The sequence below is a fragment of the Antechinus flavipes genome, chromosome 1, assembly GCF_016432865.1.
Source record: "Antechinus flavipes isolate AdamAnt ecotype Samford, QLD, Australia chromosome 1, AdamAnt_v2, whole genome shotgun sequence".
Lineage (NCBI taxonomy): Eukaryota > Metazoa > Chordata > Mammalia > Dasyuromorphia > Dasyuridae > Antechinus > Antechinus flavipes.
The window spans coordinates 680,338,279-680,361,335 of record NC_067398.1 but is presented as its reverse complement, the minus strand read 5'-3'; the positions used below and the strand labels follow the sequence as shown (position 1 = coordinate 680,361,335).

The window sequence follows — 23,057 nt, the reverse complement described above, 5'->3', positions numbered from 1 at the left end:
GACGAGGGGAGACCCAGAGGATTCCCCTCTTAGACACGCCCCCCCATCAGACACCGACTGGAACACCCGGGAAGCCTCCGCGCCCCGCGTCGGTCTCCGAGCTCGGCACCTATATCCGGCGGCCGAGGTCTCTCCGAGATCTGGAAAGAGGGGGCTCGGCCGCCCGGGTCCGGGAGAGGGCGCGGGCGGGGGGCGGGGCATACCTGAGGTCCGGCCCCCGGGGCGGGGCGGCGGCGGCCGCGGCGGGGCGGAGAAGGGGAGGGTTGTAGGGGGACGCTGCTGCACCTGGAGCCGGAGCCCGGCAGCTGCGGCGGCGGCGGCAGCAGCGGCGGCTAGGGTGGCAGCGGCGGCCGGGCCCGGTGCTAGCCCAACAGAGGAGAGCCAGGGCCGGTCCGGCTTGGGCCGGCCACACCAGACAGCGCATCCCCGGCGCCGTCATGGTGGAGGCGGCGCCCGCCGGCCCCGGGCCGCTGCGGAAAACCTTTCTAGTGCCCGAGATCAAGCCACTGGATCAGTACGACTTCCCGCGGGCCAAGACTGCCGCCAGCCTGGCCTGGGTGCTGCGGGCCGCCTTCGGGGGCGCAGGTAGCGCGGGCCGCCGGGGCCGGGGGGTTGCGGGGCCGGGGCCGGGGCGCGGCAGGTGCGGGGGGCGGGGCTCGGGTTCCGGACCCCGCGGGGAAAGGCCGGGGCCCCCGGGGAACAATGGCCGGCCTGGGGAGGGGGCTGCGGGGCGGCCGCGGGCTCCCAGCCGCCGCCGCCGCCCGCTTTGTGCGCTCTGGCCGCCGCCTCTGCTCGCGGGGGGGGGAAGGGCAGGGGACTCCTGGGTTCCCGGGGGCTCGGGGCCTCCTCCGTTTCTTCGTCGTTCTCCTCTCCCTTCCCTGTCCCAGGCCGCGTCCCCTCCCCCGGCTCGCTCTCTATCTGCTTGGACTTTGCCTCCCCCGCCTGCTGCTAGAGCTGGGGCCAGGGAGGGGTTGGGATGGAAGGGACCGGCCATCCACCCTCCTAAGATCCAGGTATTGGAGCCCCTGCCTCCTTCCCCAGGACCTAGCTGCCTTAGAATCCCAGCCACAGCACCTAGTATTCTAGGTGTCTGAGTACCCCTTCCCACTTCACCCAGGCGAACCCCACCCTTCCCCAAGCCATATCCAGGCCATAGCCCGGCAAGACTGAGGTCAAGGTTCCTGCCTTACGGTGGGCCGTTCCCATCTTGTCCCCCTTTTATTTAAATCTGATGGGGGGCTCACTGGCCCCTAGTATGAGAATGTCCTCAGTCAGGTGGCCTAGCAAGGACTGGAGTTGGTACCCTTCCTTAATGAGCCGGGGGCCTAGCCTTCCATGTCACCACACTGACCCACATGGGACCCAACTCCTTCCTCAGTCACTTAGCTGCCCCCAGCCTCTCCAAAGGCAGGCCTGCTTTCCTTAGCTGAAGCCTTAGCTCCTCCCCGGCCTCAGTTGCCCCTGGGAATACCCTCCCCTCCGAGGGTGGAGTTGGGAGCCGAATATCCTCACCTCCTCATGGCTGCCTCCGAGGGGAGGTGACCTGGGTTAATTAAAACTGGGCCTTTAAGAGCTCCATGGATGGAAGACAGAAGCAGTGATCAAATGCATCATCCTTCCCTTCAAAGCTAAGGGATATCTCTCCCCCCCCACCTACCCAAGGAGCTGCCCCAGGCTAGACCAACCTGTTCTGTGGGTGTTTGGGAGAGGGACACACTCAGCCGAAGGGAAGGGATGAAATCCCAGCCCTTGTATCCTGTTCTCCCTCCACAGCTTGTTTACCCATAAATCCCTTTGCCCCTTTCCCTGCCCAGGTCCTTTTCAAAGGAAGAGGAAGCACTTTACAGGGACCCAGGAATCTTGGCTCCTAGATTGGATTCTTTCCTGGTTATCTGACCTTTAGCCAAGTCTACTTTGTTCAAAGGAATGAGGAGAACCTCCTAATCTGAGATGGCCCAGAAATGAAAGTCAGAGGGTCTGGGGTTTAATTCAGCTCATGTCACTAATTTGCTGTGTGACCTTGGATCGGTCCCTAACTGACCTCCCCTCTCTGTCTTTGTAGGATGAGGAGTTAGACTCCAGAACTTCTCTCAGACAATCTATGATTCTGTGGGAGTTCTGAGACATAGCAACTTAAGGGAAACTCCCTGGTTATGAAGTAGCTACAGTGAGGTAGGAGGCAAGAGATCTGGATTCGAGTTCACATTGTTCTCAGGATCAAATGACAGAAAACACATAGTGCATTTTGAGTTTGTAAATTTGCACTATCTCCAGAGACTGTATGGGCAGGGGGTCAGAGATGGGTGGGCAAGGAAACCTGGGTTCTCATGATCTTTGGAAACAGAAACAGCAGTGACTGGAATCTATGCCGGCCCTGGGAGCTGCTGAGCCAGGAGAAATAAGGATTTCAGTCCTGCCTTTGACACTGTGTGATGTTGGGCAATTCACGTAGCTTCTCTGAACCTCAGTTTCCTCCTCTGTAAAAGGGGGAGGAGTAATTATACCTCTAGTTCTTACCTTCCAGAATTGGTCTGAAGATTGAATGAGATAATGCATGGAAAGGGCTTTGCAAATCTTTGTCCTCATACCTTAGTGCTCCCTGCTAACTCAATCTGATGTACCCTCTCTCCTACTTATCTCTAAGCATCATAATCTGTGGATTCCTAGAGGTTTTTTCTTAGCCTGTCTCTTTCCACTTCCCTCTTCTCCAGATAGCACCTGTCTAATCTGTCCTTGAAATTAGCTTTATTGATCACTTCTCTGCTTTCAGTGATCCCAAATTTGCGCCTCCAGCTGTTTTCCCCACTTATGAGATTCCTAACCCTAATTTCCAGTCTCTTCCAGGCCATTCCTACTAGATTGTCCAAGAGATTGTTGAGAGATCTCAGTCTCAACATGCCTCAAAGGACACTATTCTCTTAATTTACTATTTCTGATGCTGGCAATATGTATCCAGAACCCATCTTCTAAACTTTAGGATTATTCTTAACTTTTTCCTTTCCTCTACCCCTGCAGTTAGTTTCCAAAATATGGCTTATGGGTGGGTCTCCTTACTATTAATGATAGGGGGTGGGAGGAAAGAGAATGTCATCAAAGCCTGATTGGTCTTTCTGCTTCTAGTCTTGCCCTTCTGCCATCTTTACTCCACACAAGTGCCAAAGTAATCTTTCCATAAGTACAAAGCTTATCATATCACTCTTGTGCTCCCCAATCCTCATAGGTTCCCTATTACCTTCAAATAAAACATACATTTCTTTCCCTGATATTTAAGGTTCTTCACAATCTGGCTCCAATTTACCTTTCTTGTATTTCATACTTTTCCCCTATGTGTATTCTGAGTCTCTGCCAAATTGGACTGCTGCTAGCAGTTCCTTAATCTCATCTCACTCTCTTTTTATTTCCATGTGCCTGGGATACACTTCATCTTTATCTCTTCCTCTTGAAGTCTTATAAAACCTAACTTAATTGTCACCCCTTTCTCAAACCTCTACCCCATCCCAGCTGAAAAGTTCTCTCCCTCCTTTGATTTTCCTAGAGCCCTCTCTCGAATCTCCCTACTTTGTTTCTGTTGTTGTTGTTGTTTGGTCAATTCAGTCATATCTGACTTTTTATGATGCCCTTTGGGGTTTTCTTGACAAAGACACTGGAGTGGTTTGTCATTTCCTTCTCCAGCTCATGTGGCAGATGAGGAAACTGAGGCAAAGTTGAGTGATTTGTTTAGTGTTATCCAGCTAGTAAGTGTCTGAGGCCAGATTTGAATTCAGAAAGATGAGCTTTCCTGACTCCACCCCTGGCTGCCCTATCTCTATCTTAAGAATACACCTTAAAGTTTCCAAAACCTTTGACAAACAACTTTCACATGTGTCTCAGAACAAGCTTGGAAAGCAGAAATGACAGGCATTTTCTTCCATTTTAGATTTGAGGAAATGGGGGCTTAGAGAAACCGGGTTCAGACCTTGATATATAAACTGCAGTACTGTTTTCAGCTCACTCCTCTCTTTCAGCAATTCATTCTCCTGAGGAGCATGTAGCCTTAAGGCTGAGACCACGGTTGTGTATCTCTAGCACCAAGTATAAAGCTCCCAGAATAGGTGCTTTTAAAAAATTTGAATTGAATTTGGGGAGCTCTTTGGTGTCCATGAAAATGCTCTGTGTACTTGCTTCCATCAACAGATGTATATTAAGCACCTACTATGTGCTCAGCACATAGCCAGATATTGGGGACGTGTGGGTGAAACTCAATACCTGTTCTCAGAGTTTAAATCCAGCCTCAGTCACTCAGTAACTGTGTGAACCTGTGCAAATCATTTAACCTGCATCTGTTTCCCCATCTGTAACACGGGGGATGATAATAAAACCTATTTCCCAGGATTGTTGTTGAGGCTCAAATGAAATAATATTTGTAAAGCGGTTTGCAAACCTTAAAGGGCCATATAAAGCTAGCCATCATTACAGGGGTTAGGAGACACAGGTGAATGTCTAATTCATGCTGGAATCAATCAGGTCAATACGCCAAGTCAACAAGCATTTTAGGAGTACCTATTGTGTATTAGGGACAGTATCATATTAAACTCAAGAAAGGGAAAAACAGTGCCTTCCCTCGAGGAGCTCCCAATGTAATGGGGAGGATAACATGTAACTAACCGTAGACATGCAAGCTATCTACAGAATAGATTGGAAGTATCATAGAAAGGGGAGTGGAGCCAAGATGGCAGAGTAAAAGCAAGTATCATAAAGGGGAAGGCACTTGGGGGACCAAGGGGACAGGACTGGTATTTAATGTTCTCCACAACTGACTCTAATCTCCCTTTCTTGTATTTCATACTATTTCCCTACGTGTATTCTGGGTCTCTGCCAAATTGGACTGCTGCTACAGTTCCTCAATCTCATCTCAATTCTCCTTTTATTCCGATGTGCCTGGAATATCCTCCATCTTTATTTCTGCCTCTTGAAGTCCTAGAAAACCTAGCTTAAGGGTCACCCCTTCCTCAAACCTCTACCCCATCCCAGCTGAAAAGTTCTCTCCCTCCTTGGATTTTCCTAGAGCCCTGAATCTCCCTGCTTTGTTCCTGTTGTTGTTCAGTCCATTCAGTCATGCTTGATTTTTTTGTGATGCAAAAGGTGGGACTTAATCTGTCTGAAAGGAAGCTGGGAGGTGAGTATTTCAGACAAAGGGAATTGTCAGTGAAAAGGAACAGATTAGAAAGATGGGAGTTGCCCCACAGAAGCAGTGAGGACTCAAGGTTCTGAAGGTCTTGGAAGAGAGGAAAATGTAGGAAGATTGGAAAATTATGAAGGGGTCAGGTTGTGAAGGATGTTAAATGTCAGGAGGTTTTACGTTTGATCCCAGGTGTAACAGGGAGCCACCGGACCTTATTGGGAAGGCGGGTGGAGAATGATACCATCTACATACGCTTGATGGAAACCAATTTGATAGCCCAGTGGAGGAAGAACAGGAATGGAGAGATACTCCAGGCAGGGAGAGGAGCCAGCAGGCTCCTGCAGTTGTTTATTTTGGAGGTGCCTAAGACCATTATCTGGCTGGTGAGAGTGTCAGAGGAGAGAGGGGAGTGTGTATGAGTTATCGGGAAGATGAGATGACAGATTGGCCATGGAGGGTGAGGAAGAGTGAGGGATCCTGGATGATACCGGGGTTAACAGCCTGGAGTCTGAGAGGATGGTGACTTCCTGGATAGCGGAAAAGTTTAGGGGAAAGAAAAGTAAGTTTCAAACATCTGTGTTTGTTTTTCCCCCTTTGATAGAACATAAGCTCCTTGTAGCCAGGACCTGTTTTTTTTTTTTTTTTTTTTTTCATTTGATCTTCCTGTCCTCAGTGTCCATAGTAAACAATAAAAGTTTGTTGAATTTAATTGAGGTCAGAGGAGGTATCATTTGGGGTAGGCATTTGAGGTTAAGTGACTTGTCCAAGGTCACATAGCTAGGGTTACTTGTCTGAGGTTAGACTTGAACTCAAGTCCTCCTGACTCTAAGGCCAATGTTCTACCCACTGCACCATGTAGCTGCCTTGAGGTCAGAAGAGGGAGGCCTCCTGACTTAGGGGGAATCTGGAATAGTTATGGGAAAGAGATAGCATCAGAGTGGGACCTTGAAGGACCAGTAGTGGGGTTTCAGCAGGTGTAGATGAGCAGGGCAGGGGAGGCGATGTCCTTGGCAAAGGAGACAATTTGAACGAATTCTTAAAAGCATTGAGGATGATACAGGGTTGGATGTGGAGCCAGCAAGACCTGCATTCAAAATGTGTTTCAGATACTTGCTAGCTATATGAGCCTAGAAAAGTCATTTACTCTCTCTTTGCCTCAGTTTCCTCATCTGAAAATGGGGATAATAATGGCACCTACCTCCGAGGGTTGTTGTGCCATACAGGATTGGATGTGCAACCAGCAAGATCTGCGTTCAAAACATGCCTCACATACTTACTAGCTGTGTGATCCTAGAAAAGTCATTTACTCTCTCTTTGCCTCAGTTTCCTCATCTGAAAATAAGAATAATAATTGCACTTATCTCCGAGGGTTGTTGTAAGGATCAAGTGAGATAACATATGGAAAGGGCTTTATGAATTTTAAAGTACTATTATTTATTGTAGTATGTGCAGGGCGGGAATCATCCTGTCCTGTTTATCTGGAATATAGAATAAGTCAACAGACATTTATTAAGCACCTACTCTGTGCAGGGCCCTAAGGATACAAAGAAAGGCAGATAGGGGAGTGACAGCATGCAAGCAGTTACACCAAGAGAAACTCCAGACAGCACTGGTGCTATCTGCGATTGGTGATAATCTGCGGGTGAAGGCGCTAGGCTTAAAGGAGTACTGGTGGGAAAGGCTTCCTGTGGAAGGTGGGATTTTAGCTGGGGGTTGGAGGAAGCCCAGGAGGTGGAGATAAGGAGGGAGTGAATCCAAAGCATGGGGGATAGCCAGAGATTTGAGAGACAGAACATCTTGTAAGACTAGAGCAAGGAAGTCAGTGTCACTGATCAAAGAGAACGTGGCAGGGGCTGGGGGAGGAGGCATATGGTATGAGACATGAGAAGACTGGAAAGATTGGGGAGCTTCAGATGATTAAGGGCTTTAAAAGCCAATCAGAGCTTTTATATTTGATCCTGGAGGCCGTTTAAGGGGCTCCTGGAGTTTATCGAGGATGGGGATGACATGGTTGAACTGGGTCTTCGGTAGACATCTAAAACTGAACTCATTAGCCCCTCCTAAACATTATCTTTTCGAGCATCATCCTCAGCTCTGTACTTTGTCCACTTCGGCTCCATACTTTGTCCAGCCTCTATATTCGATCTCTAAACACCTTTTCAGTCATCGTCCTCGGCTCATACTTTGTCCAGCCCCCTACATCCGATCTCTCGCCGAATTGTGTCCCTTTGGTTTCTGTCACATCTCTTCTATCTCTCTCCCTGACTACCGCTGTTCTGGTGCAGGTCCCCATCCTCTCATGCTGACAGGAGGGTCTTCCTGCCTCAAGTTGCTCCCCATCCCAGTCCTTGGAGCTACATGAAGACTGGAACCATTTCTTATCCAAACCCCTGTGTCTTCCTCAGCTCTGAGGGAAGTCCCCTGCACGTGTACAATCAACGTTTGCTCTATGAATGATAATTCGAATTTTTATCGGACTTTCCATTCCTTCCATATCCTTCCCAATAACTTCTTGAGGCTCTATTTTATAGATGAGGCAAATGAGGCAGACAGAGATGGAGTGAAGGCCAGGGGACTTCTTTGAGTTCACACAGCCTAACTTTGTGAGGAAGGTGATTTCTACCCCTGTTTTTACAGAAGAAACTGATACTTATAAGGGTCAGACTGGATTTGAACCCAGATCACCCCAATTCCAAATCTAACACTCCCCAGTATCCAGGTTTTATCAGTGAATGACTGTTGAAGCTGAGATTCCCTTCCATAAGGACAGACAGCAAGAGTAAATGAAGCCGCTAAGCCGGGAAGAGTAAGATGATTGGAGGCTGTATAAATAAAGCTTTGAAGAGTTTGGGTTTTTTCTCTCGCCAGGAATAATAATATTAATAGGAACAATAGTGGGCGAGAATAAGTACACATTTGATCCTCACAACAGCTCTGGGAGATAGGTGCTATTATTAATTTTACAGATGAGGAAACTGAGGTAGACACAGGTAAGTGACTTACTCAGGGTTACCCGGTTAGTGAGTATCTGAGGGGAGAGCTCCTAATACCGAGTCCAGTGGGTAAGACGGATTCAAATTCAGACTTTGAAACAGTGTATAAGGAACAGTAGGGAGCTGGGATCTCATTTGATTCTCATAATAGGGAGGTAAACTGGGGCCCAGGAAGGCAACTGGTTTCCTTAGGCTCTCCTTTTCACCTGAGAAATTTTCACATGCCCTTGTGTATATAGATTATAAAATAAATATACAGATCAAACATTATAATTTCATAACCCCTGCATTTCCTTTTTTTTTTTTCTCTTTTAAAGCTTTTTTTATTTTCAAAACATATGCATGGGCCCCGCATTCACTTAGGACATCCCATGAGGGGTCGGGCTCACAGCTGAAGAAGCTCTGAGGGAGCAGAGCTTTAGTGCCAGGGCTTTCTCTCCTCCCCACCCCCCAGTCCCAGCCGCCTCTTGAATCCGGATCTCATCCACTTCTGCCAGGTTATTAATGATTGCCACAGCCCCTTAACCTCAGGCTCTACCTTTTGTTCTTCCTGACTTCTCCGTGCAAGGCCACAGCCCACTTCCCCCTTCCCAGCCCAGGGCAGCTTCAGCAGCCTGACTTGGGTTTGGCCCAGATACCAAAGGAGTGAGACCTCGGTCGGTGTGGGGAAACCTGTCCGTGCTCCCTGCCCCGAATGCTCCGGCCACACCTAGACTTGACCGGCAGGCCTTGAAGCTCCAGTCCCCTTCCTGGGAAGGCTCACCTCGGGCTCCCTCCTTCAGGAAGTTCTGGGAGCCTCGGAGGAGGCCGGTGTGTAGGAGGGGCCGGCAGGCGGCTCTGGGTCAGGGCCACGGTCACGGATTGTGTCTCTCCCGCAGAGCACGTGCCTTCGGAGCTGTGGGAGCCGTTCTACACGGACCAGTACGCCCAGGAGCACGTGAAGCCTCCGGTGACGCGGCTGCTTCTCTCGGCCGAGCTGTATTGCCGGGCCTGGCGGCTGGCACTGCCCAAGCTGGAGGCCCCGCCCGGTCCCGCCGCCCTCTTGACGCTGCTGGCCCGGCGGGGTCTGACCCCGACCCTGCCCGATCGGCCCGTGCGGGAGGCCGACCTGCGGCATCAGCCCATTCTGATGGTGAGGCTCCGAGCGCTCCCCTTGCCGTCTCCCGTGGGCTGCTGGGAGGGGGGCAACGGCCGCTCTTCCTGACGCCCCCGTGGCTTTTTTTTCTGTAGGGTGCCCACTTGGCTGTGATCGATGCCCTCATGACGGCCTTCGCCTCAGAGTGGACCGCCTCCCTGCCCGTCCCTGCGGCTCCGGGCAGCTGGGAGCACAAGCTCCTTCTCTGGGTGGACTCGGTAGGCAGCGGAGGCCGTGGGAGCTGGGTCAGGGGGACTGCTGGAATGATTGGGGTGACCCCAGCCAGAAAGGAGATGGCTCCTCCTCAGTGACCTTTCTCGCCCCCCCCAGACCATGCGGCGACTACAGGAGCTGACCGAGCGGGAGGCGGCCCAGAGAACCCCTGTGCCCCCAGCGGACAGCGCTGCCCAGCCCTCGGTGAGACCTGGCAGGTGGGGTGGGCCCCGGGGACCGAACCCCGCCTCCCGGGGCCAGGCTGTCCCCGTGCCTCCTCCTCGGGGGGAGGGCTGGGCCGGGCCGAGCTGGGTGTGACTTTCTCTGTATCTCTCTGTCTCTGCCCCCCGCGCTGCCGCCTCCTCTTCCTCTCTCTGCCCTCTGCACCTCAGTGCCCCACCCGCTGGTACTGGAAGCTCGTTCCCGTAAGTGGGTGCTCCTGGCCCCCAGCTCCACTCTGTCCCTCCACCCTGATCCGTGAGCCGAGGATCTGCGGCCCTGGGGAAGGGGAAGGGGGACGTGCTCTGGGAGGGCCGGGCAGGGAGAGCTGGGAGTTCATCCCCCCAGAAAGAAGCCGGGGGTCTCAGATCCTCTGCTCACGTTGGCCTCCGCAGTCCTGAGGGCCCCCGGGGAGGTGTCCTGCTGCATGCTCTCGCTGCCCTGCCTGCTTCTCCTGGGCTCCCTCCGGGCCACCCCAAGGTGCCAGAGCCGGGGGGTCAGCAGGTCTCACTGAGGCCCAGACCTTGCGAACGGCTCAGGGCTGACCGGGGGACAAGCCTCTTACCTCTCTGAGGTCGCAGCCGGCGCTGAGGGAACCCCAGAGAAGAGGGGGAGAGGCGCCAGAAAGCCCCAAGGCAGACTAGGAGTAGGGCTCCCTCCAGGGTGTGACTGGTGGTCTGAGCGCCCAGGGATGTCCCGGGGGTGGGACTGGCTGGGGGAGGGGGAGCCCTCTGCAGACAGGGTGAGGTCAGGGTCTCCCCCCGGCCTGGAGCCTGTGTCCCGCTGCGGCCCCCGCGCTGACGCCCCCTCCTCTCCGCCCCCTCAGCACGCCGTTGCCTTCTGTTTGAAGGAGTCAGGGAGCAAACCCCCTGTGGTAACGTATCTCCAAACCTCCGTCCTCCCTGCTTTCTGCTCCCCCTGTCACCGCTCTCGTGCCCCACCAGGCCGGGCTGGGCCGGCTCCCGCCAGCTGTCCAGAGCTTGAGGGCCCCTCCTGCTCCGCGCTCGCTCCTTCTCGCTCCAGGGGCCGCTCGGTGCCCCTTTCTGCTGCATGTTGCTCCCTCTCCCCCGTAGCCTCAAGGACTCACGCACCCGGCCTCCCTGCACCGGCTGCATGCTCTCCACCTCCGGTGGCTCCGTGACCGCTGCCCTCTGACCTCTGGCTTTTGCCCCACAGATCCGGTACCGAAAGGACCGGGCCGTGGCCCGCAGGGCCCCCTGTTTCCCCGTGGTGTCGGGTCTCCAGGACTTGGCCAGCGGAGCCGCCCTAGCTGCCATCATCCACTGCTACTGCCCCCAGCTGCTGAGGCTTGAGGGTAAGTGGGCAAGGGTCCCTAACCTTGGACTCAGGATTGGGGGGGGGTCCAGGCAGGACTCGGCAGCTTCCGGCATCAACGTCCCCACCTAACCAAGCAATGAGAATTTATTAAGCACCTCCTTGGGGCAGCTAGAGCACACAGTGGATAGAGCGTTGGGCATGGAGTTAGGAACACTCCAAATTCACAGATTTGTTCAGTTACTGGCTGTGGGATCCCGGGCAAGTCACTTACTCTGCCTCAGTTTCCCCCTCTGTAAAATGAGCTGAGAAGGAAATGGTGACCGCTCCTGGATCTCTGCCAAGAAAACCCCAAATCACAGGGTCAGGAGGGATCAGGTGTGACTGAAATCACGAAGAAAACAAGGGCCTGCTGCCTGCCAGGCGTAGTGCAGGAGAGACAAGGGAAATGGCTCATCCGTGGCCTCGAGACGGAGAGAAATAACCGTGGGCAAATCGCGGGCACTCTGGCAGGAGCGGGGCACGGGGGCGGAAGTTAGCTCTCCAACTAGGGCCCGCTCCCTGGAAATCAGCGGCTCCTTCCCCTCTCTCTACAGATGTGTGCCTGAAGGACACCATGTCTGTGGCCGACAGTCTGTACAATTTGCAGCTAGTCCAGGACTTCTGTGCTGCCCGCTTGCCGGGGGGCTGCCCCCTGGCTCTGGAGGACTTGCTGTATGTGCCGCCCCTCCTCAAGGTGACCCTGGTGTCCGGGACCCCACCGGAGCCCTGAAGGCCAAGCTGGGACCAGGGGAAGAGGGATGAGGATTTCTGGCTCCCCGGGGGATCCACAAAGGGATGGCCGGAGCAGCACCAGGACCCCTCCCCTCGCAGCGGGCTTTTCCCTCTCAGCCCGGCCCCGTCCCAAGAGGCACTTCGCATGGAGACCATGTCACAGGACGTGGATGGGACGGGGGCTATTTGTCGTAGAGGAGAGGTGGCTGCTGGGAGTGGGAGCGGGAAAAGCGCTGTGAAGGCTCGAAAGGCCTTGATCTCGTTATGTTGGCCCTGGGAGGCAGAACTGGGAAGAAAGGGAGGAGATTGTAGAGGGGCACATTAAGGTTCAGATGGAAAAACTTGGCAAGAGCCAGAGCTGCCCTTCAGTGGGTTGGATTGCCTTGGGAGGTAGTGAGCTCCCCGCCGCGGGAGTTTCTCCCGTCAGGCCTGATTGGGGGCTTGCTGGGGTGTTGTGGACCGGCTGGTGGGCCGCGAAGGCCCCTTCCAAATTTTAACTCTTTGCCCCCCTTGTCTCCAGACTAACGTGGCCGTGCTGCTAGCTGAGCTGTTCCTGTGCTTTGAGGTGCTGAAGCCAGACTTTGTGAGGCCCAAGGAGCTGCCGGATGGGCGAGGTGAGGCTGGAGCCGGGATGGGGATAGTGGATTAGTGTGAGGGGCGAGTCTCAAGAGCTGCTGGGATGTTGCTGCATTGGATTCGGAGTCGGGAAGGCCTGAATTCAAATCCTATCTCAGATACTTCCTAGCTGTATGACCCCTGCCTGGGCAAGTTATTGAAGCTCTTTGCCTCAGTTTCCCCGTCTGTAAAATGGGGAGAATTATGGCTCCTACTTCTCAGGATTGTTGGTACTTTGCAAGTCCTTGAGTACTAGGTAAATGCTGTTGTTGTTGGGCGAGGAGAGGTCAGGGAGCTGAGGGATCCAAACAGGGAAAGTGAACTGTGTGGGAACATTCCCTAGAGAGGGACCGGGATTGAGGCTGGGGCTGGGCCCCTTATTCCCTCCTTCTCTGCCTCAGGTTCCTCTCCTGGGGTCAGCGAAGCCTCTACTCCACCGAGCGGCAACGGAGCCAGGTACGGTCGCCTCCTCTCCCAGGTCCCCTAGATTTGTCTCCCTCCTGCTCTATCCCCCTTCCCTCAGACACTGGATTCTCCTTGGAGGCTTGGGACAGAGGCCCTAGGTCCTGTTGCTCTGAATTTGGGGACTCGGGGGGCAGGGGGCAGCAGGTGGGTTGATCGTGTTTCCTTCCTACCTGCAGCTCCCCTGTTTTCAATTTCCGGCACCCACTTCTGTCTCCAGGGGGGCCACAGTCCCCTCTCCGTAGGTCATCAGGTGAGGAGCTAGGTGGGGGTGGGAGGAGAGGGTCCCCCTGCCTTCTGGCCCCCTGTTCCTCCCGCACTGTCCCTCCAGTGAGGTGGCTGGAGCTGACCTCTGACTCCCCACAGGTTCCTTACAGTCCTCTCCCTCCATGACCCACATAGAAGCTTTTGGGAAGGCATGGAACCGGCAACTCAGGTGAGCAGTCAGAACAAAGGGACTTGGGGGCAAGGGAGGGGGCGAGGGTGTGGCTGAGACTGCGGGGGGCCCGGGGGGGCCGGAAGGGCGAGGGCTGGGGGAACAGAGGCAGGTGCCTGAGGTGCGTTAGCCCCTTGGTCCTTTGCTCTCTAGAGTGGTCAGTGAAGCGGGCCACAGCTTCCTGCCGGCCTGCCGGGTCCCTCGGGAGTGACTCATTTCCCAGCAGTCTGTGCGCTGGCCAGACTAATCTTATGAGTAACGGGCCTTTTGGGAAGTCCCCCGAGTATAGTGCTTGTGGGCTCCCCCCAGCTTGAGCTATGCTGACTTTTCGGGGGGTCAAACAATGTTTAACGCCCTTTCCTTGGTCAGTCTGGGGTGCCCCAGCACTCAAAGGGCCGGGGTAGGCCCCGGGCCTCCTGCAGAGAAACGAGAGCCTCCATGAGCACTGTTGGGGGGAGGTCCCCTGGCCAAGGGCCAGAGCCAAACATTGGAGAGGGAGTGACTGGGGGGCCGTGGGGTGGGCCAGGGGTTCAAGGCCGGAGTCTTAGCCCCCGTCTGGCCCCCCCAGCCGCCCCCTGTCCCAGGCTGTATCCTTCAGCACTCCCTTTGGCCTGGACAGCGACGTGGACGTGGTCATGGGGGACCCAGTGCTGTTACGCTCTGCCAGTTCCGACAGCCTGGGCCCCCCAAGGGTTTCAGCGTCGCAGCCTCCCCCAGAGCCAGCCCCGGAGCCTGGGGACCTCCCCACCATAGAAGAAGCCCTGCAGATCATCCATAGTGCTGAGCCCCGCCTGCTCCCGGATGGGGCTGCTGATGGCGGCTTCTATCTCCATTCCCCCGAGGGACCCTCCAAACCCACTCTGTCTTCATCGTACCCCTCCGAGACCTCAAAGCCTCCTGCTTACTACCCTCACCCGGAGGGGGGCTCGAAGGCCTCCAAGCCGCCCTTGGCTTCATCCTACCCGCCTGGAGAGGCCTCTAAGCCCGTCCCGCCCGAGGGCTCCCCAGCAACTCCCACCCACTCCGAAGTGCGCATGACCAGCTTTGCTGAGAGGAAGAAGCAGCTGGTGAAGCCGGAGGGCCGGGCCGGGGAGGAGGCTGGGGCGGGGGGCCCTCCCGAGGCCCCTCCCGAGGCCCTGAGCTCAGAGATGAGCGAGCTGGGCGCGAGGCTGGAGGAGAAACGGCGCGCCATCGAGGCTCAGAAACGGCGCATCGAGGCCATCTTTGCCAAGCACCGGCAGCGGCTGGGCAAGAGCGCCTTCCTGCAGGTGCAGCGGCGAGAGGCCGGCAGCGAGAACGACGGCGATGGCGTGGATGCGGACGGTGGCTCTGGCACGCCGGCGGCCGAAGGGACCCCGGGCTCCGGCCCCGGGGAGAGGCCAGCCGGGGAGGGCCGAGGAGAGCCCTCCGAAAGGCCCAAGACGGTGACCTTTTCTCCGGAGGTGGGAGCCGGCCGGCTTTCGGAGGAGGGCCTGGGGGACTATAACCGGGCGGTCAGCAAGCTGAGCGCGGCCCTGAGCTCTTTGCAGCGGGACATGCAGCGGCTCACGGACCAACAGCAGCGGCTCCTGCGGGAGCCCGAGCACCCCGGGCCGGGGCCCCCCGCCGCTGCCTGGATCATCCCCGGCCCTGCCGGGCCGCGGGCTCCCTCCCCAGCCCCTGCCCGCCGCGCCCCACCCCCCCGATCGCCCCAGCCTCCCCCGCGCCGAGCCTCGGTCCCCGCTCCCACCCCGGCTCCCCGGAGCCCCAAACACGCCCGGCCCGCAGAGCTTCGGCTGGCCCCCTTGACTCGGGTACTGACCCCCCCGCACGATGTGGACACGCTCCCCCACCTGCGCAAGTTCTCCCCGTCCCAGGTCCCCGTCCAGACCCGTTCGTCTATCCTCTTTGACGAGGATCAGCCTGGCCCTGGCCCCTCGAAGCCGGAGCCTGAGCCCGGACCCAAGCCGGGAGAGGCACCTGCGGAGCCCCTGGCAGGGGCCGCCACCCCCTCCGGCCGGCCCGGCCTCATCGAGATCCCCCTGGGGAGCCTGGACAGTGACGGAGACGGGAGCCCCCCCGGAGGGGAAGACTCTCTGGAGGAGGCCGTGAACGGCGAGCCCCGGACTGGAGTGGGTTTCTTCTACAAGGTGAGGTGGCGGGGACCCCGGGGGGCGATGTCTGGGCCGCGTAAGAGCGCATGGAAAGAGGGCCGGATGTCTCCTACAGGACGAAGAGAAGCCAGAAGATGAGATGGCCCAGAAGCGGGCCAGCCTGCTGGAGCGGCAGCAGCGGCGGGCAGATGAGGCGCGGAGGCGGAAGCAGTGGCTCGAGGTGGAGAAGGAGCAGAAAAAGGAGGAGGCGGCGAGGTGAGCCTGGCTCCTAGGCCTGTGGCCTAGTCCGTGTGACCCTCGGCCAGACCTTTGTCTGCCTCGATTTCCTCGCTGATAAAATGGGGATCATGAGAGCACCTGCCTCCGAAGCTCGTCTGAGACGATGTAAAGTGCTTAGCACGGAGTAGGTGCTGTATAAATGCTGTTCTCGTTACCATTGGCTGGCATAAGCTAGATCCCCGCTTCTTCTTCTTCTTTTTTTTTTTTTTTTTTTTGAGGCAATTGGGGTTAACTGACTTGCTGAGGGTCACACATCCAGGAAATGTTAAGTGTCTAAGGCCAGATTTGAACTCAGGTCCTCCTGACTTCAGGGCTGGGGCTCTATCCACTGCACCACCCAGCTGCCTCCTAGATCCCCACTTCTTAAACTGTAGTTCACGACCTTCTATGGAGTCTTGTAACTGAATGTGGGGGGTTGCAGAATATGATTCGTTATCAGTAAATGTTTGTTTTGTATACATATTTGATATACCTATATACTAGGGGTCACATAACTATTTCTCGGGTTATCAATCAGTAAGTTTTTGCTTTTCAAACTTATTTTATATACCTATATCTCAGGGTCACATAAAAATTTCTCGGGTGAAGAGTGGGAAAAGTTTAAGAAGCTCTGAGCTAGATAAATGGGCCCTGAGGGCCTTTCCTACTGTATGGCCCTTTCAGCTTTAATCTTATGGGCCTCTAATCATCCCCAGGCTCTGTCAGATCAGTTGGGGCGGGGCCTTCCTGGGAGGAAGCTCATTGGCCCATCCCATGCAGCCAATCTGGAAGCCTCTTTGTGGATTTAAGAGTGCTTTGCCCGCAATCTTGCCTAATATTAGCTCAGCTGCTCCTCAAAGGGGACATGATACAAATTTCCTGTGTCAAATTTTTCAAATTAAAATCATTTGACACACACTCTGGTCACTTCCAAAGCACTCCAAAGACAGGTCTGTTCTTTATCTCCACCTCTCACTTTCTGCTCTGGGCCTCTTTATGTTTTCCCTCAGGTTGGCCCAGGAAGAGAGGGCCCGAGTTGGAGCCGGGGCCAGCCTGGAAGAGGAGGGCCCATCCCGGAGAGGGGACTTTACACGACAAGAATATGAGAGACGGGCACAACTCAAGTTGATGGATGACCTGGAAAAAGTACTACGACCTCGAGGGATGGGGGGTGGGCCTGGAAGAGGGGGTGCCCGTCGGCCCCCTCGACCTCGATCCGGCTGCTGTGATGATTCGGCCCTGGGCCGCAGTCCCCGAGGTCTCTTGGGTAAGGAGGAGCACGATGGAGCCGGTGGTGATGGTGGGAGTTGCCAAGAGAAAAAATAGGACCGAAAGTCTTAGTTTCTATTTCTCCCTACCAGGATCCCGACTTAGTAAAGTGTACTCTCAGTCCACCCTGTCCCTTTCCACTGTGGCCAACGATTCTTCCAACAACCTTGGGGTAAAAAGGCCCACATCCAGGTAAATTTACACACCTCCCCCCAAAACCTACCCAATCTAAGCCTGTATGTCAGTGTGTCTGTCAGTATGTATACTTCAAATGTGACTGTGTATCTTCCCGTACAGGTGGGTAGTCTCTTCACTGGTTGGATTAGCTTAGAACTTTCTCAAATATACCATCCTTATGGACATAAAACGTTCAACCTTGGGCAAGCTAAACTCACATTGGAATATGTTTATTTATATGTTTATTTAATCAATTATTCTCTATACCAGTCTTGAGTTCAACCTTGGGCAAACTAAACTCACACTGGAGTTTTTTGTTTTGTTTTGTTTTGTTTTTTAAATAACTTTTTATTGACAGAACCCATGCCAGGGTAATTTTTTACAGCATTATTCCTTGCACTCATTTCTGTTCCAATTTTTCCCCTCCCTCCCTCTACCTCCTCCCCCAGATGGCAAGCAGTCCTTTACATGTTAAATAGGTTACAGTATATCCTAGATACAATATATGTGTGCAGAACCGAACAGTTCTCTTGTTGCACAGGGAGAATTGAATTCAGAAGGTATAAATAACCCGGGAAGAAAAACAAAAATGCAAGCAGTTTATATTCATTTCCCAGTGTTCTTTCTCTGGATGTAGCTGTTTCTGTCCATCTTTGATCAATTAAGGCTCTCTTTATCGAAGAGATCCACTTCCATCAGAATACATCCTCAAATAGTATCGTTGTTGAGGTATATAATGATCTCCTGGTTCTGCTCATTTCACTTAGCATCAGTTCATGTAAGTCTCTCCAAGCCTCTCTGTATTCATCCTGCTGGTCATTCCTTACAGAACAATAATATTCCATAACATTCATATACCACAATTTACCCAGCCATTCTCCAATTGATGGGCATCCATTCATTTTCCAGCTTCTAGCCACTACAAACAGGGCTGCCACAAACATTGTGACACATACAGGTCCCTTTCTCTTCTTTAGTATCTCTTTGGGGTATAAGCCCAGTAGAAACACTGCTGGATCAAAGGGTATGCACAGCTTGATAACTTTTTGAGCATAATTCCAAATTGTTCTCCAGAATGGCTGGATGTGTTCACAATTCCACCAACAATGTATCAGTGTCCCTGTTTTCCCACATCCCCTCCAACATTCCACATTATCTTTCCCTGTCATTCTAGCCAATCTGACAGGTGTGTAGTGGTATCTCAGAGTTGTCTTAATTTGCATTTCTCTGATTAATAATGATTTGGACCATATTTTCATATGTCTATAAATAGTTTCAATTTCTTCATCTGAGAATTGTCTGTTCATATCCTTTGACCATTTATCAATTGGAGAATGGTTTGATTTCTTATAAATTAGAGTCAATTCTCTATATATTTTGGAAATGAGGCCTTTATCAGAACCTTTGATTGTAAAAAATGTTTTCCCAGTTTATTGTTTCCCTTCTAATCTTGTCTGCAATTGTTTTGTTTGTACAAAAACTTTTCAATTTGATATAATCAAAATTTTCTATTTTGTGGTCAATAGTGATCTCTAGTTCTTCTTTGGTCATAAATTCCTCCCTCTTCCACAGGTCTGAGAGGTAAACTATCCTATGCACTTTCAATTTATTTATGACTCATTCTTTATGCCTAGATCATGAACCCATTTTGACCTTATCTTGGTGTACGGTGTTAAGTGTGGGTCAATGCCTAGTTTCTGCCATACTAATTTCCAATTTTCCCAGCAATTTTTGTCAAATTATGCGTTCTTATCCCAAAAACTGGGGTCTTTGGGTTTGTCAAACACTAGATTATTAAAGTTATTGGCTGTTTTGTCCTTTGAACCTAAACTATTCCATTGATCAACTAGTTTATTTCTTAGCCAATACCAGATGGTTTTAGTAACTGCTGCTTTATAATATAATTTTAGATCTGGTACAGCTAGGCCACCTTCATTTGATTTTTTTTTTCCATTAATTCCCTTGAAATTCTTGACCTTTTGTTTTTCCATATGAACTTTGTTGTTATTTTTTCTAGGTCATCAAAGTAGTTTTTTGGGAGTCTGATGTAGCGCTAAATAAATAGATTAGTTTAGTATTGTCATCTTTATTATATTTGCTCGCCCAATCCAAGAGCATTTAATATTTTTTCAGTTGGTTAGATCAGACTTAATTTGTGTGGAAAGTGTTTTGTAGTTTTGCTCATAAAGTTTCTGATTTTCCCTTGGCAGATAGATTCCTAAATATTTTATATAATCAGTAGTTACTTTAAATGGAATTTCTCTGTGTAACTAACTGTTGGGTTTTGTTAGTGATATATAATTTTTGTTTGTTTTTAACCAGTTATTCTCTGTATTAGTCTTGTGTGCCATTACAATTGGGGCAAACTTGCAAAATTCTAGAATGTCATTAAAGGGATGATTTATGAGTATTTAGAAGCAGAAGTGCCAATCACTAGGAATCAACTTGGGCTTGTCAAGAACAAGTCATGCTGGCTGGCCGCCCATTTTCTTTGACCATACTGATAGATAGGAAAATGTGATTGCCTCATTGAACTTGGATTTCAGCAAAATATTTGATGTCATTCTTGAGGACCAATTGGAAACAGTGTGCTGGATAATAGTATAGTTAACACTGTTCACAGCAGTTGAATTTCCAGGTGCAAAAGGTAGTGATTAATGCATTGATGTCAACTTGGAGGGCCTACGAGAAGTGGAGAGATGTGCACGTACTCTTGGCATCTATTGTCTGGCATGAACTAGGCAATTAATGAATGTTTGTTTGGTGAATTGGATCATTTGAAAAAGCTAGGGGTGTTTAGCCCAGAGGGGGGGAAAAAACTTATGGGAAAAGCTACATGCAAAGGGTGGAAGTTGCTGAGAGGCAAATTTAGGTTTAATGTAACTAAGAACTTCCCAGCTATCCAGGGATTTCCATTAAAAGGTCTTTAAGCAAAGTTGAATGAAGACTCGTTGAAAATATGATAGTTAGGGATTATCCATAAAATGGGTAGTTGGACAAACTGATCTTGAGGGTTCCTTCTAAATCGGAGATTGAGGGAATCAAGGAGACTAGAGAAGGGACTTACTCCCCAGGAGTAAGAGGCGACTGAAGGACTTTCTTCCCCACTGACAGTTACATCCCTTTCCTTCCAGGGCTCCTTCTCCATCGGGCCTCATGTCCCCCAGTCGCCTGTTGGGTAACCGTGATCGGGATTGGGAAAATGGGAGTACTGCTTCATCACCAGCCTCTGTCCCAGAATACACAGGTATAGTGGGAAAAAGCAGCAGATCCCCAGAATCAGGATACATGGCTTTGCATCTCGATTTGGAGCCTTCTCTGAACTCAGTTTACTTTTGACATCCATTTTTGTAAGATTGAGAGTTCCACATGGTTTCCCCTTCGCTCCCCGCTCCCGGTCGAATCTAGGTTGTACAAGCACGGTCCTTGGAACATATTTCCGTTGAGCTGAGTTTATTCACTGCAGAATGAGGGTACGGACACCGTCAGGCAGTTACGCCAGCTGCTCCCAGGCTTTTAGGCTTTCTGGGGTGAGACCGAGCAGCAGCTCGTGCTCTAACTTCCTGCCCTCCCCTGCCGCAGGTCCCAAGCTGTACAAGGAGCCCAGTGCCAAGTCCAACAAGTACATCATCCACAACGCGTTGGCCCACTGCTGCCTGGCTGGCAAGGTCAACGAATCTCACAAGAACCGTATCCTGGAGGTGAGGCCGGGCTGGGCCCTTGGGATCCTGGTAGAAATCCCCCTCCGTTCTGCTCCAAGCCCAGCCCCCCCCAAGGTCCCCGTTCTCCCGGGGATTGGGCCCCTGTTCCCTCGCCTCCCCCACCGTCACCCTCGCCCTAACCAATTATCCGCTCCCAGGAAATCGAGAAGAGCAAAGCCAACCATTTCCTGATCCTCTTCCGGGACTCGAGCTGCCAGTTCCGAGCACTGTACACCTTCTCTGGGGAGACGGAGGAGATGTCCCGGCTGGCCGGCTACGGCCCCCGCACCATCACCAAGTCCATGGTCGAGGGGATCTACAAGTACAACTCGGACCGGAAACGTTTCACGCAGATTCCCGCCAAGACCATGTCCATGAGCGTGGATGCCATCACCATCCAGGGCCACTTCTGGCAGACCAAGAAGCCCAGTACCCCAAAGAAGCCCAGCACCCCTAAATAGCCCAGACGTTTCCTGTCTGAGGCCTGGACTCTGCCCCAAGCCAGCTGGGGGCCTTCTGTCCCCAAGGGTGGCTCCCGAGAGGGAGGGGGAGGCCCCCTGCTGGGGGAGAAGGGGGGTGCTTTGTACCCCCCTCTCCCAGCCTGGCCCCTTCTCCCCTACCTGGTTAGGAGACAGTGGGCAGGAAGGGGATCTTGGATTCCTCTTGCCCTGGGCTCTCCTCAATCCTCTCCCCAACTGCATGTTTCTTCTACCCCGGTGCCTCTTGGAGGCAATGTCTCTCTGTTCCCTCCTCCCCCTCCCTCCCAGCCACCTCTTGCCTGGACAGATTTTGGTCCCCAATGTTGTGGGGCTCCCAGTCTCCAAGCCTTTGGAAAACCAACTTATAAATTCTGGCCTGAGCCAGGGTAGGATTCCAAAGGAGCCTGGATCTGCATTCTACTTTTTTTTTTTTTTTTGGAGGGGATATTGGGGGGGTGGTTTTCTTGCTCCCCATCTCTCCAGGTCCTTTTCTTCCCTGGAAGATTCTGGAGGGAGCTTCTTCATCTCTGTGTCGTGTCCTGCTGTGGGGAGGGGGAAGCTGGGAGCTTCAGGGACTCAGGGCTCAGCTCAACCACCCCCTGCCCCTGTCTGTCCTCTCTACCTTGAATAAAATAATTTAAAGAGATGTTCTTGACCTCTTCCTTCTCAAGGATGGGGTGATTGGAAGCTGAGGGAGGGAAGGAAGGTAGGCTCAGGGCTCCCTTGTTCAGAAGCATCCCGAGCAGTCCCTAAAGAGACATCCCTCCAGCCTCCACCCCAAGACCTCCAGTTATGGGAACTGCTCATATTTCCGTGGCGGCTTATTTCTCTTTCCGAGCCAGACTTGCTCCTCCTGGCTCTTCCGAGGCCGATCAAGGCAAGAAAGTCTCTTCAAGTGTCAGTCCTTCCAGGGCTTAAGAGAACCAACATGGTGCCATCTAAGCCTGGGCCACCATTCACTTCTGACGGGCAGTGGCCCCGTCACCTCGCTGGTTCTGGATGCCAGCTCTCTTAACCCAGCCTCCGTTACGGGTCCCAATTCATGTTGCCCTTGCAGTCCCCTAAAGCTCCTGGATCTTCTTTACATGGACTCTCATGAGCCACACCCCCCCTCCTGTTTTTGCTATTGACTTTCTGAACCCAGAGGATAATTCTTACTCAATTTTCCTCTAAGCAGAAGTTACTTTCAGGTGCCGTCAGCCAGTGTGGCAGCCGTCTCTGAGCCGGGACACCTCCCGCCCAGCCCTCTCCCCTTCAGCTGGGGGTCTGCCCTGTAAGACGTAATTCCCATCGATAAGTGATGGAGCCTCTGAGGAGAAGGGGCCGGCTGTGCAAGAAATGCCTTGTGGAGACGTCCTGAATATGAGAATGTGGAGCTAGGTTACGGCCAAGGAGCCCCGAATGCCAGGGGGATCAGAACGTAATCCGGTACCAGCCATGGCACACTTAGATGACCAGAACTGAGGTGCCTGTTACACAGGAAGGATTGGGAAGGCGCGAGTGGAGATTAAAGAGATTAGCACAATAGGCCAGAGGAGGGAGCGAAGCTTGGCTAGGGCCGAATCAGCCTGGGTTGACCCTCAGGGCAGCTGAAGTGGGTGGTTATGGTCAAGTGAAGCTCCTGGTCTGGCCCCCCAAGGAGGCCCCATTTCTCGTGGGGCAGATGGCCCGGCTCTATCGTACACAGTGTGCTCGGGCACTGGCCCAAGGGGGAGTGTCGGGAGCGGGGGTGCCGGTCTGCTTCCTGCTCCCCGGGGCTCAGGGCCAGGAACCAGCTCTACAAGGTGGGGGGTTGGG

At 53.1% G+C, this 23,057-nt stretch overlaps 1 protein-coding gene across 4 annotated transcripts; it reads left to right on the top strand.

The window, feature by feature from the left end:
- Positions 1-338: 338 nt before the first annotated feature.
- CAMSAP3 (calmodulin regulated spectrin associated protein family member 3) lies at positions 339-21,906 on the top strand. Of its 4 annotated transcripts, XM_051972528.1 has the most exons (19): positions 339-585; positions 9,033-9,286; positions 9,385-9,507; positions 9,620-9,706; positions 9,895-9,927; positions 10,548-10,595; positions 10,898-11,036; positions 11,593-11,732; positions 12,291-12,384; positions 12,787-12,841; positions 13,027-13,100; positions 13,214-13,283; positions 13,852-15,412; positions 15,492-15,631; positions 16,645-16,901; positions 16,996-17,095; positions 20,215-20,327; positions 20,663-20,781; positions 20,940-21,906. In XM_051972528.1, the coding sequence occupies exons 1-19, from the start codon at positions 438-440 to the stop codon at positions 21,240-21,242; spliced, it is 3,858 nt and encodes a 1,285-aa protein (XP_051828488.1). In that variant the 5' UTR covers positions 339-437; the 3' UTR covers positions 21,243-21,906. The 4 variants fall into 4 exon arrangements, with proteins under 4 accessions (XP_051828488.1, XP_051828489.1, XP_051828490.1 ...); XM_051972529.1 differs by lacking the exon at positions 9,895-9,927; XM_051972530.1 differs by lacking the exon at positions 10,548-10,595.
- Positions 21,907-23,057: the final 1,151 nt, after the last annotated feature.